The sequence below is a fragment of the Pseudophryne corroboree genome, chromosome 4, assembly GCF_028390025.1.
Source record: "Pseudophryne corroboree isolate aPseCor3 chromosome 4, aPseCor3.hap2, whole genome shotgun sequence".
NCBI classification, from domain to species: Eukaryota; Metazoa; Chordata; class Amphibia; order Anura; family Myobatrachidae; genus Pseudophryne; species Pseudophryne corroboree.
This window is the reverse complement of record NC_086447.1, coordinates 725,505,645-725,522,398: the sequence shown is the minus strand read 5'-3', so window position 1 is coordinate 725,522,398 and position 16,754 is coordinate 725,505,645. Positions and strand designations below refer to the sequence as shown.

At 42.3% G+C, this 16,754-nt stretch overlaps 1 protein-coding gene across 1 annotated transcript in view; it reads left to right on the top strand.

Annotated features, from left to right (window-relative positions):
- Positions 1-16,492, top strand: part of MTR (5-methyltetrahydrofolate-homocysteine methyltransferase) — a 224,570-nt gene extending 208,078 nt beyond the window's left edge. Inside the window, exons 29-33 of the mRNA XM_063918059.1 lie at positions 5,804-6,000; positions 7,048-7,248; positions 7,430-7,622; positions 10,023-10,135; positions 11,511-16,492. Of these exons, the coding sequence (XP_063774129.1) occupies positions 5,804-6,000; positions 7,048-7,248; positions 7,430-7,622; positions 10,023-10,135; positions 11,511-11,600 (794 nt within the window). The 3' untranslated portion in view covers positions 11,601-16,492. The remainder of the gene's footprint in view (positions 1-5,803; positions 6,001-7,047; positions 7,249-7,429; positions 7,623-10,022; positions 10,136-11,510) is intronic.
- The last annotated feature ends 262 nt before the right edge of the window (positions 16,493-16,754 follow it).

The following is a 16,754-nucleotide window of genomic DNA, read 5'->3' as shown; positions in this document are numbered from 1 at the left end:
GGCTTATCTGAGATTCGTGGTTCAGGATTGCCATTACCAATTCCAGACGTTACCTTTTGGTCTCTCCACGGCGCCGAGGGTATTCACCAAGGTGATGGCGGAGATGATGGTTCTTCTGCGTCAAAAAGGAGTCAAAATAATTCCTTATCTAGACGATCTCCTGATAAAGGCGAGATCCAGGGAGCAGTTGTTACAAAACATCACACTCTCCCTGTCAATACTCCAACAACACGGTTGGATCATAAATTATCCAAAGTCACAATTGGAACCGACGACAAGATTGTCTTTTCTCGGGATGATTCTGGACACAGAAGTTCAGAGAGTATTTCTTCAGGTGGAAAAGGCTCTGGAAATCCAGAAAAGTAAAACAGATATTGAAACCATCGAGTGTGTCGATCCATCAGTGCATTCGGTTGTTGGGGAAGATGGTGGCGGCCTACGAGGCCATACAGTTTGGCAGGTTCCATGCCAGGGTATTCCAGTGGGACCTGTTGGACAAGTGGTTGGGATCCCACCTACACAGGCACCGGAAGATAATCCTGTCATCAAAAGCCAGGATTTCGCTCCTGTGGTGGCTACACAGTTCTCACCTACTAGAGGGACGCAGGTTTGGGATTCAGGACTGGCTCCTGGTAACCACGGATGCAAGTCTCCGAGGCTGGGGAGCGGTCACTCAGGGAGTAAGCTTCCAGGGAAAATGGTCAAGCCAGGAAGCCTGCCTTCACATAAACGTGCTGGAATTGAGAGCCATTTACAATGGCCTACAACAAGCGGTACATCTTCTTCAAGATCATCCCGTGCAGATCCAGTCGGACAATGTAACAGCAGTCGTGTACATAAACAGGCAGGGCGGAACGAAAAGCAGAGCGGCAATGGCAGAGGTGACGAAGATCCTCCTCTGGGCAGAAAGACATGTAAAGGCTCTGTCGGCAATTTTCATTCCGGGAGTAGACAACTGGGAAGCAGACTTCCTCAGCAGACACGATCTCCATCCAGGAGAGTGGGGCCTACACCAAGAAGTCTTCACAGAGGTGACAAGTCTTTGGGGAGTTCCTCAAATAGACATGATGGCATCTCATCTCAACAAGAAGCTTCAGAAATATTGTTCCAGGTCGAGAGACCCTCAAGCAATAGCAGTGGATGCGCTGGTGGCCCAGTGGGTGTTCCGGTCAGTGTACGTCTTCCCTCCACTCCCGCTGATCCCAAAAGTGCTCAGGATCATAAGAAGAACAAGTGTTCGAGCAATCTTCATTGCCCCAGACTGGCCAAGGAGGGCTTGGTACCCAGATCTTCAGGAGTTGCTCATAGAAGATCCTCGGCCTCTTTCTCTTCGCGAGGACCTGCTGCAGCAGGGGCCATGCGTGTATCAAGACTTAGCGCGGCTACGTTTGACGGCATGGCTGCTGAGCGTCGGATCCTAGCCCGAAAGGGTATTCCCAAGGAAGTCATCCCCACCCTTATTCAGGCCAGGAAAGGAGTAACGTTGAAACATTGGGACGTTTTCTCCATTTTCTGCAGGCTGGTGTGGAGGCGGGCCTACGATTGGGATCAATCAAGTCAAGATTTCAGCCTTGTCCGTGTTCTTCCAAAAACAATTGGCCTCTCTTCCAGAGGTTCAGACCTTCGTGAAAGGGGTTCTGCACATCCAGCCTCCATTTGTTCCTCCAGTGGCACCATGGGACCTTAACGTGGTGTTGCAGTTCCTTCAATCAGATTGGTTTGAGCCTCTACAAGAGATAGAGTTGAAGTTTCTCGCTTGGAAAGTGGTGATGCTTTTGGCATTGGCATCTGCGCTGCGGGTGTCTGAATTGGGGGCCTTGTCTCACAAGAGCCCTTACCTGATCTTCCATGAAGATAGGGCAGAGTTGAGGACTCGTCAACATTTTCTTCCGAAGGTGGTTTCATCTTTCCACATAAACCAACCTATTGTGGTGCCAGTAGTTACTGACACGTTCACTGAGTCAAAGTCTCTAGATGTGGTTAGGGCTTTGAAGATGTATGTCGCTAGAGCAGCTCGAATACGGAAAACAGAGTCTTTGTTTGTCCTGTATGCTCCCAACAAGATTGGGTGTCCTGCTTCCAAGCAGACTATTGCGCGTTGGATCAGAAGTACGATTCAGCACGCTCATACTACGGCTGGATTGCCGTTACCGACGTTTTGAAGGCCCATTCCACTAGGAAGGTGGGCTCATCCTGGGCGGCTGCCCGGGGGGTCTCGGCATTGCAACTTCGCCGAGCAGCTACTTGGTCAGGGTCAAACACAGTTGCTAAATTCTACAAGTTTGACACCTTGGCCGATGAAGACCTCAAGTTCGGTCAATCGGTGTTGCAGGGTCATCCGCACTCTCCCGCACGTACTGGGGCTTTGGTATAGACCCCATGGTCTTGATGTCGTCCCCAGCATCCTCTAGGACGTATGAGAAAATAGGATTTTGATACCTACCGGTAAATACTTTTCTCCTAGTCCGTAGAGGATGCTGGGCGCCCGTCCCAGTGAGTACTTTGCCTGCAGTTTAGTTATTAGAATTACACAAGTTGTGTTATCTTAGTTTTCAGCATGTTGCTGCAATTGGTTCATGCCTGTTGGCGTGTGTTATGTTGAATGCCATTTGTGCGGCATGGTTGAGGGTGTGAGTTGGTAGATATCTCACCACTTTTTTAAATAATTCTTTCCCTCGAAATGTCAGTCTCCCTGGGCACAGTTCCTACAACTGAGGTCTGGAGGAGGGGCATAGAGGGAGGAGCCAGTTCACACCCAATGAAAAGTCTTTAGAGTGCCCATGTCTCCTGCGGATCCAGTCTATACCCCATGGTCTTGATGTCGTCCCCAGCATCCTCTACGGAGTAGGAGAAAAGGATTTACCGGTAGGTATCAAAATCCTATTTTCACACCGCACAAATAACCCGGTATCGACCCGGCATATTGCCGGGTCGCCACAGGTCAGCATGCAGTGTGAAAAGGGCATAGCCGAAATCGCGGGTCGCCTGACCCAGCAATTCAATCCGGGAATAAAGCAGTGTTATACCCGGGTTGAATACCGGGTCATTGGCTGCGTAAACGGGCTCCCGGGTCGATGCGTCCTGGGACACGTTTAATACAGCAGGGAGAGGCGGCGCGGAGATGATCTCTTCTCCCAGTGCCGCCGGCTCCGCCCCCCGCTGCTATGGGAAGCCTGCAGCAGCGGCCAATGCCAGATCCCACCCGGGGAAGACCCGTTTCCAATTCCCGGGTGGGATCCGGCATTGGCATTGTGGAAGGGGTATGATAGATATATCTGCCAGTGTGTACCCACCTTAACCCAAGGGTCCTAAGGTGTCAGTATCTGGACCTGAACCATGGTTTCCATGTGTTGTCTGTGTGTTTATTTTTCATTCAGTGCATTTAGCCCTCACGCTATAAGTAGCTAGAATATCACTAGCTAACTTGCAGAGTTGGGTATACCCTTGATAACCGGAGGTAAGTGAATGATGCAATAAATATCATACATTGAAATTGGCTGTTGTGCCAGGCTCTTGTAGAGACAATGAAAACACACACATTAGCTACATACTTGTACAAAGAAATAATTTACTTTGATTGCCTTACACTACCCAATATTTTAATGCACAGAATTCAGACAAGGCAGTATATCCATTAATGTATTTTACATATCACTTCTGAACTATATCAGAAATACAACTGGTCAGCACAGATGGTGTAATGGTTAGCATTACTGCCTAACAGCACTGAGGTAATGGGTTTGATTCCCACCATGCACCTTACTGTGTGGAGTTTGTATACTCTCCCCTTGCTTGCATGGGTTTCCTCGGGGTACTCTGGTTTCCTCCCACAATCCAAAAATAAACTGGTAGGTTAATTGACTTCCAACAAAAATAAACAATAGCGTGAATGTGTGTGCGTGTACATGTGGTAGGGAATATAGATTGTAAGGGACTGATGTGAATGGGCAAATATTCTCTGTAAGCAGAATGTGTTCTATGGCCCTCATTCCGAGTTGTTCGCTCGCTAGCCACTTTTCGCAGCAGTGCACACACTAAGCCGCCGCCTACTGGGAGTGAATCTTAGCTTAGCAGAATTGCGAACGAAGTATTCGCAATATTGCGAAAAGATTTTTCTTTGCAGTTTCTGAGTAGCTCGAGACTTACTCTTACAGTGCGATCAGTTCAGTGCTTGTCGTTCCTGGTTTGACGTCACAAACACACCCAGCGTTCGCCCAGACACTCCCCCGTTTCTCCAGCCACTCATGCGTTTTTCCCAGAAACGGCAGCGTTTTTTCACACACTCCCATAAAACGGCCAGTTTCCGCCCAGAAACACCCACTTCCTGTCAATCACACTACGAACAGCAGAACGAAGAAAAAACCTTGTAATGCCGTGAGTAAAATACCAAACTTCTTAGCAAATTTACTTGGCGCAGCCGCAGTGCGAACATTGCGCATGCGCAGTTAGCGGAAAATCGCACCGATGCGAAGGAAAATAACGAGCAAACAACTCGGAATGAGGGCCTATATAAATTACTGGTAATACAGTGTATCAATAGAGATGGAAAGGAAGAGACTAATTATTTTGTGGTGTTTTCCATATGTAGTACAAATAAATATGACTTCTCATTAGATGTACAATATATGCAGATAGATAAATGGGATCATTTTAATAGTATTCCCAATATGTATCTTCTATATAAATTAGAAAGTATGTCTGTCTGTTTGTCTGATTGAGAGAAACTCCGAAACACTAAACCAATTGTGATGCGGTTTTCACCATTATGTAGGTAATTGTTCTGGGCAGGTTTTAGGCTAAATATCATCATGATAGGTCGTCTGGGGCCTGTAGGCGGGGACTATAGATATGTAAAGGTGTTTTATGACCGGAATCCTACTAACATGGTTGGACACACCAGATCACATGATCGTGTATTATTTTCCAACTATCGGACACCTTCACAGAGACACTACTCACAGAAAAGAAGCGCATCCCTGCCGTACTTTCCATCAGTGCATCTTTGCTCTTCTTTCCATCAGTGCATCCCTGCCCTACTTTTCACCAGCGCATTCCTGCCCTACTTTTCACCAGCGCATTCCTGCCCTACTTTTCACCAGCGCATTCCTGCCCTACTTTTCACCAGCGCATTCCTGCCCTACTTTTCACCAGCGCATTCCTGCCCTACTTTTCACCAGCGCATCCCTGCCCTACTTTTCACCAGCGCATCCCTGCCCTACTTTTCACCAGCGCATCCCTGCCCTACTTTTCACCAGCGCATCCCCGCCCTGTTTTTCACCAGCGCATCCCCGCCCTGTTTTTCACCAGCACATCCCCGCCCTGTTTTTCACCAGCTTTTCACCAGCTCATCCCTGCCCTGTTTTTCACCAGCGCACCCCTACCCTACTGACAGCAGCACATTGCCAGCTCACTGCCCACAGCATAACACTTTCTTACTACCCACACAGCATATAACTGCCTCACTGACAGAGCTGTACGTTTCTGACAGAAAAAAAAATGTCAAAATGACTATAAAACTCACAGGACTTTACGATTTGTTCAAAGAACATGAGCAGGACTATTTTTCCTCCATGTTTTATCATCGGCCAGTTAACTTGCCAGTATGTTCCTGAGAACATACAAACCCCACACAGTTGGGCAACAATACCTTGTCGGAGGATTTCCACTGTTAGGACTACAATCCTCACTACATGCCAACCCGTGAAAGCTGTTTAGCTGCTGGTAATGTATCTGATGCTATATTTTAAAGATGTAAACATCTTTGTAATACAGTATATGACTATTTTTTTACACTTATTTCCAGGGGAAGAAGCCAAAAGAGTTTATGATGAAGCCCAAAATTTGCTGCAGGTTTTAATATGCAGGAGGAATTTTGAAGCCCGAGGTATTGTAGGCATCTGGCCAGCTCAAAGCATGCAAGACGACATTATGTTATATGCAGGAGAAGATGTACTGCATTCCTCAGAGCCCATTGCTACTTTTTATGGCCTGAGGCAACAGGTGATTTATACTTACTCCTTTTTCTCCTTTGAATAAACAAAGTGTTTGGAGGAGTTATCCTGTTTAAATGTCCCTACACATTTAAGTGAACAAGGGCATCCATGTTTATAAGCACAACTCAGCCCACTAATAAATGATAGGGGGTACCCTCCCTTTCTTAAATTAATCTGGCAGTCTACCTAAAAGCTTACTCCAGTACAGTAGTGTTGTTGTTGTTGTTGTTGTTGTTGTTGTTATCATCCTTTATTTATATGGTGCCACAAGGTCCCCAGCAGCGCCCATTACACAGTACTTAATCAAATGAGCAAACAAGAAAACAACACTTACAGTTCAAGACAATATAGGACAGGTATAGAACACCAGGGTTTAGGTGCCATCAAAGGGAGTTGGAAGTATAAGAGTGTAAGTAAGAAAAGGAAAGGCACATGAGGAAAGAAGTCCCTGCTCTTGCGAGCTTACAATCTTAAAGGTGTTTCCCAAACTTTTTCATGGCACCCCCTAGGATAAAAGTTTGTTGTTGATAAATTTGAGGAAAAAATGTAATTAAATAAATTGTGCCTACCTGTTATCCTTAGGTTCAGTTATTTGGTGGTGTATAGTTGTGCTTCCGTTTGTCCACATATTTTATGATTGGCAGCCACTAGCACTGGTTTTGCTTATCACTTTGACCATAAATAGTTTGCTTTGGTCCTTGACCACAAACCTGAGGCTCCCCTGCAAGAGCCTTGCAGCACTCAGGCATGCCTAGGCACAGTTTTTTTGAACCACTACGCTAGTACATTACACCTGTCCAGTGCTCTGCAGTGGAGCTTTAATCAAGAATTGAGTTCCCTAGTAGAGTTGATGCTTCAGGAAAACTGATTTATTTCAGCCATAATAATTATTGCAACAGGATTTACTAATTATCTCACAATGGCACAACCACAGCTTTGCGACGCACTGCTCGTTAATGACTATAACCCAAGTAACTTCTAGTCTACAAGACCCTGGACTATGAGGATCAGTAGAGATGCAAATATAAACATCATGCTGTGTTCTGTATTTTAGGCAGAAAAAGACTCTGCATCGACAGACCCCTATTACTGTCTGTCTGACTTTATTGCCCCTGCGGATTCTGGAGTGAGTGACTATTTGGGCATTTTTGCTGTAGCCATCTTTGGTGTAGAGGAACTGAGCAAAGCCTATGAGAACAAAGGAGATGACTACAACAGCATCATGGTCAAAGCCCTGGGAGACAGATTAGCTGAGGTAAATAGGTTTCGTTATGCACTGAAATTGTTATTGTGCGTTATGTCTTTGCCTGCTTATACATTGATAGTATTACATTTTCATCTGTTTTTTGGTATGTCCTCACATCAGAATTGGTAACATGGAAAATCTGCTCCTTTTCTCATATTTGTTGACTGTATTTACCCTTCACTTAAATCAGGCATTTGCAGAGGAACTCCATGAGCGAGTGAGGAAGGACCTGTGGGGTTATTGTGATGCAGAGGATCTGAATGTTGCTGATCTGCGTAAGATCCGGTATGAAGGCATTCGTCCAGCACCAGGCTATCCCAGCCAGCCGGATCACACAGAGAAAGTCACCATGTGGAAACTGGCAAACATTGAAGAAGCAACAGGTATTGAGTTTCTTAAAGATGAACAATTAGGTCTGTTTAGCACAGATTAAAGGGGGTAATTCCAAGTTGACCACAGCAGGAATTTTGTTAGCAGTTGGGCAAAACCATGTGCACTGCAGGGGAGGCAGATTTAACATGTGCAGAGAGAGTTAGATTTGGGTGTGGTGTGTTCAATCTGCAATCTAATTTGCAGTGTAAAAATAAAGCACAGAAAGAAAATAACCCACCCAAATCTAACTCTCTCTGCACATGTTATGTCTGCCTCCCCTGCAGTGCACATGGTTTTGCCCAACTGCTAAAAAAATTCCTGCTGCGATCAACTTGGATTTACCCCCAAAGTATAGAAGTTAATGACAAGGATGCCACTATAACTGCATCATGCATAAATAGTGTATTATGCTAATATACTAATCATGTGTACAGGTGATGTATGGAACGTTGGATAACTTGTTACAATAGCACTTGTTATGTGGTGGGATATATTAGACAGCAAGTGAGCTATTCATTCTTGAAGTTGATGTTTTGGAAGCAGGAAAAAGGAGAAATTGTACAGATCTGAGCGACTTTGACAAGGGCCACCTTGTCCTGAGTCTTCTTTTCCCCACCATAGGCTGCACACGCACTGAACTCACTCCCAGACCCACCATTGGTAACTCCGCCTTCCCTTACCCTGTCCATCCCGCAGCGCTGCATCACCCACCTGAAACAATTAACTTTAGGAAGCCAGACCCCTCCATGTACGGCAGCGCTCCACACCCTAAAACTGTGAGCACAGTGTATCTCACCATTCCAAGGGCCAAATTGTGATGGGTAGCCGACTGGGTCAGAAAATCTCCAAAACGGCAAGTCTTGTGGGATGTTCCTGGTATGCAGTAGTTAGTACCTACCAAAAGTGGTCCAAGGAAAGACAACCTGTGAACCGCATGGTCATGGGCCCCAAAAACTCATAATAAGGCTATCATGTCTAGTCCAATCCTACAGAAGAGCTACTGTAACACACATTGCTGAAAAAGTTACTAATCGCTATAATAGAGGTATCAGAACATATAGTGCATCGCTGTTTGCTGCATGCCCTGCGTAGTCACAGACCGGTCCATGGTGACTCCTCTCCACCCACGAAGCTCCTACATTGGGCATGCGAGTGTCAGAATTGGAACATGGAGCAATGGAAGCTAGCTGTTTGAAATACATAATAACCAGATCTCTAGTTTTGCCTATATTCTTCCATCGTTGATGAGATCGATGGGTGTTTATGGTGTTCAGTGAGAGCCATCAAATAAGCTATCATTACAAGATTTTACAGGTTACATGTAACTTACTAGTGCTTTTCCTGTGGTAAAATAAAAAATAAATAAATAAAAGCAGTAAGATTGAAATGACAGTGTTGGAAGATCTTTGTGGGAGCGAGTATACTGCACTAGTTAACATTAAGTGTGCAGTAAAGCCTCTTTGTGTTTGTTAATATATGCTAAGGAGGCTTAAATGGGGTTGGTTTAGATTAGCTGCAAAGCAGAAGTCGTTTTTATAGAATTTACATAAAGGTACAAATATAAATAAAACTACATAAAGACACTTTCACCAAGAAGTATTTTTTTAACTTGTCATAAGTTTTGTTTTTTTAGTTTAACTATAAAAAAAAGGCTGTTAAAAATGTGTTTATCTGAGGTACTTTATACATACAAAAAAAGTTTTTTAATTTTAAAAAATGTAAAATGATTTTTGGATGTGTTATATCTGGTACCCTTAATATAGAAATCCCAATGTAAAGCACAAAAACAACACTATTGGTGGTCATTCCGAGTTGATCGCTCGTTATTTTTTTTTTCGCAACGGAGCGATTAATCGCTAATGCGCATGCGCAATGTCCGCAGTGCGACTGCGCCAAGTAAATTTGCTATGCAGTTAGGTATTTTACTCACGGCATTACAAGGTTTTTTCTTCGTTCTGGTGATCGTAATGTGATTGACAGGAAGTGGGTGTTTCTGGGCGGAAACAGGCCGTTTTATGGGAGTGTGTGAAAAAACGCTACCGTTTCTGGAAAAAACGCGGGAGTGTCTGAAGAAACGGGGGAGTGTCTGGGCGAACGCTGGGAGTGTTTGTGACGTCAAACCAGGAACGAAACTGACTGAAATGATCGCAGTGGCAGAGTAAGTCTGGAGCTACTCAGAAACTGCTAAGAACTGTCTATTCGCAATTTTGAGAATCTTTCGTTCGCAATTTTGCTAAGCTAAGATTCACTCCCAGTAGGCGGCGGCTTAGCGTGTGCAAAGCTGCTAAAAGCAGCTTGCGAGCGAACAACTCGGAATGACCACCATTGTGTGGCGTAATTCTTGCTCCAAAACTGTGTACACTGTTTTTACTTTTATAACATTTCTGTGGTTTGTTTCTTTTTATTAATAGGAATAAAGTTGACAGAATCTCTGGCAATGTCACCAGCTGCTGCAGTCTCTGGTTTAATATTTTCTTGTCCAGTGTCCAAATATTTTGCTGTTGGAAAAATCGATAAAGATCAGGTATCTTTACTGTAGTGTTATAACATTGTTTTGTTAATTAAAATGTTTTAATTTATGGATATATTTTTAATATGTTGCATTTTGTATTCTGTTTTGTGATTTAAAAAATAGCTTATGTTTCAGATTGAGATGTTGGAATTAGAGGTTTGGTCTGAAAATGTAATGTCTAGTCGTTTTACACCTTTTCCGTGGAGCTGTGTGATGGACCTTCTACTGATTCCATTGCAAAATATTAGTGCCACAGCAACTAAACTTGACTAGTGGCTCAGACAATGGCAAAACACGGTTTGTCAGTTATAATTGCTGTGATATCACAAGGTCATGCTCATCAGTCTGCATAGACCGTGTACGATCATTAAAACTCCGACGTCTGCACTGCCAGAGGAATGCAGGAAGCCAAAGCAGCATTCTCTAAAACTGATGTTTCAGCAAAGGGATCACTTGATGGGAACATTCAGTGAAGTTTAAACACTACCGCTAAATAAGGCATATAATTTAACTCAGACTTTCATATATGTCAGTGTCCATTAGAAGCGGGTTTCTTGGACTTTTCTCTAAGCTCCTAATGATTTATCACTCTTGGATTGCTTAGAACTCAAAATCTTCTATTGTAGCCATGATCATGTGCACGTCCTTCCTTCTCAACCACTGCAGATTTACATCCGTGTAATCCAATTAATATGTGTTTAGAAGTTACAAACCATAGAAAGGTTATCTTGGTTCTGTGAAGTCTCATGGGGACTGGGCAAGGGACAGCTAATAAGAACTGTTCTTCATTTGACCATTTAATAAAGTAGCTATTGGCCAATACCCTTCCATGATTTTCTGTAATGTTACTAATACAGTTTAGTAAGATGGTGGTTGTTATTGGCAACACTATCTATTCTACAGTCTTCATAATTATCTCCTAATGTGCTTATGTTTGTAGTTTACCATAAATCCATCCTATCAGGAGATTATATAATGTAATGGCCCCAATACATTAGCTACATATTGCCACAATTTCCCAACCCCTCGATGGCCTGGTCAGGGAATCGGGAATATTAAACAAGTTGAAAAAAATGTTTGGGGTCCTCTAATCTGGGATTTTTAAAAATTAAGAATTTCCCCTACAGATTGCCGGTCATCGATGACTGACTGTTCCAGTCGAGTTGGAGAAACAGGACTGTATGGAGTCTTGGATTGTGTCAACATTGGTTGTTAAGCCTAATGTGGATACTTTATTACATAGGGTAGAAGATCTAGCGGATGGCCAGTTAAATGTGTTAGAAAGATGAGACTGATACTTTGGTAGAGAAAGGATAATTTGTTAAAAAATGCAGATATTTTCATTTTGCAATATTGTTAAACTAATAATATCAATTATTTGTTTTAGGTTGAGGATTATTCACGCAGGAAACACCTGCCTGTAGAAGAGGTTGAGAAATGGCTCGGCCCTATTCTCAGCTATGACCCCGATGAATAACAAGAGTTTTCTTTCTATTTCAAATCAGAATATAAACATTATAAAATGCTGCTCATATGTCTCAGTGGTACCAGAAACCTTACTTGAACTGATATTACTTGTATTGAAATGAAATGAATTCTATATGTAATCCATTGGCAGGACTTGAAAACCACTTAAACCCCTCTTTTGCGAAAAATACTGGAGTTTGTCTCGGCACTACACGTGAGTGCGTCGGTGCCTAAACTTAGTATTAGAATTTCAGTAATTTACCATCAGAAAATATACTCATCTGTTCATGATCGTTTCACTACTGAACTGGCAAAAATGGTTCACCTTTAGAATACACTTCAAAATGGTCATAAAAGTGAGAGAGTCTGAGCTACAGATATTGTTTACCTGTAATCCCCACCATGTACTGTCAGAGAGCTGGGCTTTGAAGTACAGCACCTGGAGTTCCATAGTCTCTTCAGTATAAATACTTTATTTTTTAACAGCGATGCCTTTCCCTAAAGTGCACTTAAAATGTGTCAGAACTTTTATACTAAATGGTTGAGTAATTTATTGAGATTGTATTGATTTTAGAGTGCGTAGAAGGTGTGCTTCACAAAGAATGACTCTTCACTCAGGTTGCCCTGTCAGGTGGCTTCTTTATTCCTCACCAATGTTGTCACATCACATTTGTTCAACAAACATTGCTTCATTGACTGCTACCTGCGTCCAAACTAGCGCTCCCTGTCATGTGGCCACTAACTTGTATTGGAAGACCCGCCCACTGGTTCCCAAAAACCTGTATTCTTTCACACAACTAATTGGTCATACCCACCTAGTGCAGCTGGATGTATTACCTTTACTGTAGCAAGGAGCAGGATTCTTAACCCTACCTGCCCCTTGTTCTGTTCTGAGCATCAGGACTTTGGCAAAGTACCCTCTTTGCCACAAGTGAAATTACATTAGCCATCAGTAAACACGTCCCAGCAAATGGATAAGAAATAAAATAGTATTATAATTTTAACTCAGTGATTATATAAACCAGTAAAAGCACTGGTACAGGTAATTTCTCAGTCCATATAATTTCAAAATGTCATTGTATTACTGGTAATTACATACTTTTTGTACTCTTGCAAAACTATAACAATTTAATTTTTAACAGTTGTACAAGAAAGTTTAGGAATACTAGCACATAGATGATGCTATTAATGAGTATATATATATATAATATATACTGTTCCATACAGATTGTTCATAAATTCACTTTGCTTTGCTTCATGGTACAATGTGTACTAACTAAGGCATGGATCCTCAGTAACTGATATATGATCAGTTTGGTGTATTATCTTTGTTTGCTACAAACTTTCTTCCATTAGACCTTTGTTTTTTACTGCATAGAGTAGATTTGATTATTTCCTGCTGGAACGTACAATGGTCTGTGTAGTGAGCGGTACACACGTAACGATGTTCACGTAATATCTAAGCAATCTCACTAGATTGCTTAGAAATTAAGCATGGATCTCTCCGAGCGTATGGTGCCGGCGACAGCGTCGCTATAGTTGGCTCTAGATTTGGCATGCATGCATGCATGCCAAATCTAGTAGATTACTCATTTCACAGCTGGGTGAAATAAGCGTTCCACCCCCCCTTCCTCCCCCACCTCGCTCAGCACACATCATGCTGAGTGGGGGAGAGATGTGTGCTGAGCGGTGTACCCCCCTTAACTTATCTGGTTAGATGATTTTATCTACTTTTATAGTAGTGTTGCTTGGACAGTTGCCCTCCTATGGGACCTTTATTTTATCCCTGGCACACTGACTGTCATTGCTTTGGCGCTTTTTATTAAACAGATAATTTGTGCCAGTATTTCATGTATTTATTTAAAATGTGTTTTTTTTTAAACAAGTAGTTACTTCCAGATGAGGGTTGTATTATGTATTGTGTACTTTTTTGCCACTACTAGATGTCAACTTGTCATGTACAGGATATGGGGAAATTGGCAGTACTACTTTATGCAATCCTAAATAAGGATGCAACCTCAGAAACTGAAAGTGAAGCCTTTTGCAGAATTTAAATGATTCCTACATGTATTTATTAATCTTTTCCTGATTTGGTTATATACATAAGTCTTCAATGGTAAATGCTGGACTTTCTATCACCATATAATGGGTGACAAATACAGTATGTGTATTAATTCAGAGCCACATGATGCTTCATAGACATAAATCCATTTTAATTACAAGTATTCTGAGAGAAAATATATTTTTTAGCACTTGACTGTAAGGGCTCAATCCATTTTGCTGCGTTTTAATTGTCCTTGCAAGTAAGTGCAGCTATAATTCACACTTATGGTAATGCCAGATTCATGCATTTTTGTTTGTGTGCACAAAAATCTGCGAATGTGGTGCAAGATGGGGATGCGAGGGGGTGACTATGATGCCGTTGCCGGCATTTACACGCCCTCGCAGCAGCAACTTCCCACCGTTTGGGCAGAGGCAAGTTAATTGGATTGACCCCCTATATGCAGTAACAGTTAACAACGGACCAGTAGTCCGAAAAAATGTTCTGTTCCATAAGGGGAAATCATAAAATTGTATGTTATTGGGTTCGAACACCATAAATAGTTTACCTTGGTTTTCTTCTTCCGAAGTTATAATCAATCTAATTAAGCTCCTTCCTTCAACAATATTTTGGAGACATTTGTGAAAAGTGCAGCACAGGAAAGGATCTGTAACCAACTCCAACCAAACTGTAGTTTTTATAAATGTCCTTACATTTTTCCCCCTTGCGGTGTACAAAATCTTTTAGACCGTGGTGGATTTCCCAATAGGCACGTGCCTAGGAGTGGCACTTGCTAGGCGGCAGCACACCAGGCTGATAAGGGCCAGGTGATTCTTTTTATTCGTCATTACAACTTTTTTTTATACTAGCAAATAACAGGGGTGGGACAATGGGCAGCAAATTGTGGTCAAGGAGTTGGTAGTAGGGTGAGGCTGGGGCTGCTCTAGGCATCCGGACTGACATCCGAAATGAAAGGGGTAATGACATGAGGGGCAGCCAATGATGTGCCTAGGGGAGGCCAGATCTCTAAATCCCTACCTGCTTTTAGGACATTCTGTTTTTAATTATTCTTGTTTAAGTAGAAATCTAAGCCATTTCCCTAATACCGTAGGATAACGCCATTTCTTGGAGGGTGACAAAATGTTCAAAATAGACCAAATAGCAATTCCAAGAGAGAGTAGACCAAATGCAACTTCTCCCTTATCTAATTGATTAGATGCATTTTCTAGCACAATATATGTAACATGTATCTGAGCAGTTTTCGATATGAAAAGAACCAGGAACAGTTGCCTGTCTGCAGCTGCTGCATCATTTGGCCCAAGTCAGTGGGTTCAGGAAAGTCGTTTTCACTGATGATGATAGAATTGTTCTATATGACGATGTGGCATACTTGTCTACTCTCTCTTGGAATTTCTGGGAGACTTCTGACTCACAGTGATGTGAGATCCTGGTGAGGTGTTACTGCCAATAATGACACCATCGTGACTTGCGCTCCCACCTGTGCATACCTTTAAGAAGATCTTTTGGATGTGGCCAGAAAAACTTTGACCAGTTGTGATAGTGTCATGAGGGATCCAGCCTCTTGAATAGCAAAAATCCTCTGAGAAACATACTTTTCATACATGTTCACTGTACTAGAGCGGTATCTAACAATCAATTAGTGTCCAGGACTTCCCATTAAATTATGGGCCTCCTGACCAATCTTGATCGTTGAGAGATGAATTTAAAATCTGTTATATCTCAATGTCTGATTAATCAAATTATGTTTGCGAAAACAATTCTAATATTTTGTGGCTGATAAATCAATTACTGTAATATTTAAGACACATTTATAGGTACTATATTTAGTAGTAGAAATGTGTTACAGTGGTAGGGAGATTTTCTCTCTTGAGAAATTACAGCGCTGCGCAGCACACTGCGTCTGCATGATCCGCACATCACATGACCGGTACCATGAGAATGTGGTACTAACACAGGCAACGGAATTTCAGGAACAGCGTGAGTGGATGCTAGCAGTTTGTTTGAATGATTCTGAACCCCAGAACATTACAGTAACAGCTGCGGGGCCCCCCCTGAGACATTTCCCTCCTTTGTGTGGCCCCATCGGTGAGTTGCAGATGGTTTTGAAATTAAAAAAAACCTTACAACCTTGGCGGTATCCTATTAGCCCCGTCAAATTTTCGCTGGGAAAAAAGGGCCGATATCGCGATTTTAGCCCGATGGCAAGTATCTGGCTTATCCTATTAAAACCCATATTTTTCACCTAAAAAATTTGCCGGTATTACCCGTTACCACATGGTATCTGACATAAATTCCCAGACCCATGTGTTATTGCGGGTTTCAAGGGCTGATTATTGGGGATTATACTTCATGTGCCTCAGTGTAATACCCGATAAATGGCGGCATCGGGGGATCATAACGCCAACTTCGGGACTAATAGGATATCCCTTTTTGTCACTAAAGTTTGCTTTGTTAAAATGCATTTTGCGATAGTAGTTATTAGAAAAATGTATTTACTTTTGCCTCCAAACTGATTTTAAAAATTAATACGTGCCAAAGAGTAGTCAGGTTACCTGCAGCTCAGCTGTTATGGAACTACAACTCACAGCATTTCCTGTCAACCTACTTTTCACAAAACATGTAAAGTGACAAGTTGCTTAATGATACGGTTAAATAATAACACAAGCATATCTTTGATCTAGGTCTATGTTTTATTTTTTTAACGTGCTATATGTGTCTTAATCTACATTTACTACTGTATAATTTTATTCTGTGGCAGTTCTTTGTTATTTTGATGTTTTTGGCTGAAACTGCACTCTCTGTAAATGTTTCCAGCATGAATAAAAGTTTAGATATTTGGATGTCTGCAGTACAGTATTTGTTTTGTCACTTATGGGAAACGATTGACCGCAGATGAACTGGAGCATTTGTAAAGTATGGCACAATACAGAACTGACTGGGATTGGGCCTTTTCAGAATTCTCTATAGCGAACAGTCTTGAAAACTTGTGCAGAAAGTAAAGATCATGGGGGCACATGTATTAAGCTTGGAGAAGTGATAAAGCAGTGATAAGTGCAAGGGGATAACGCACCAGCCAATCATTAAGAATTTGGAAAATGATAG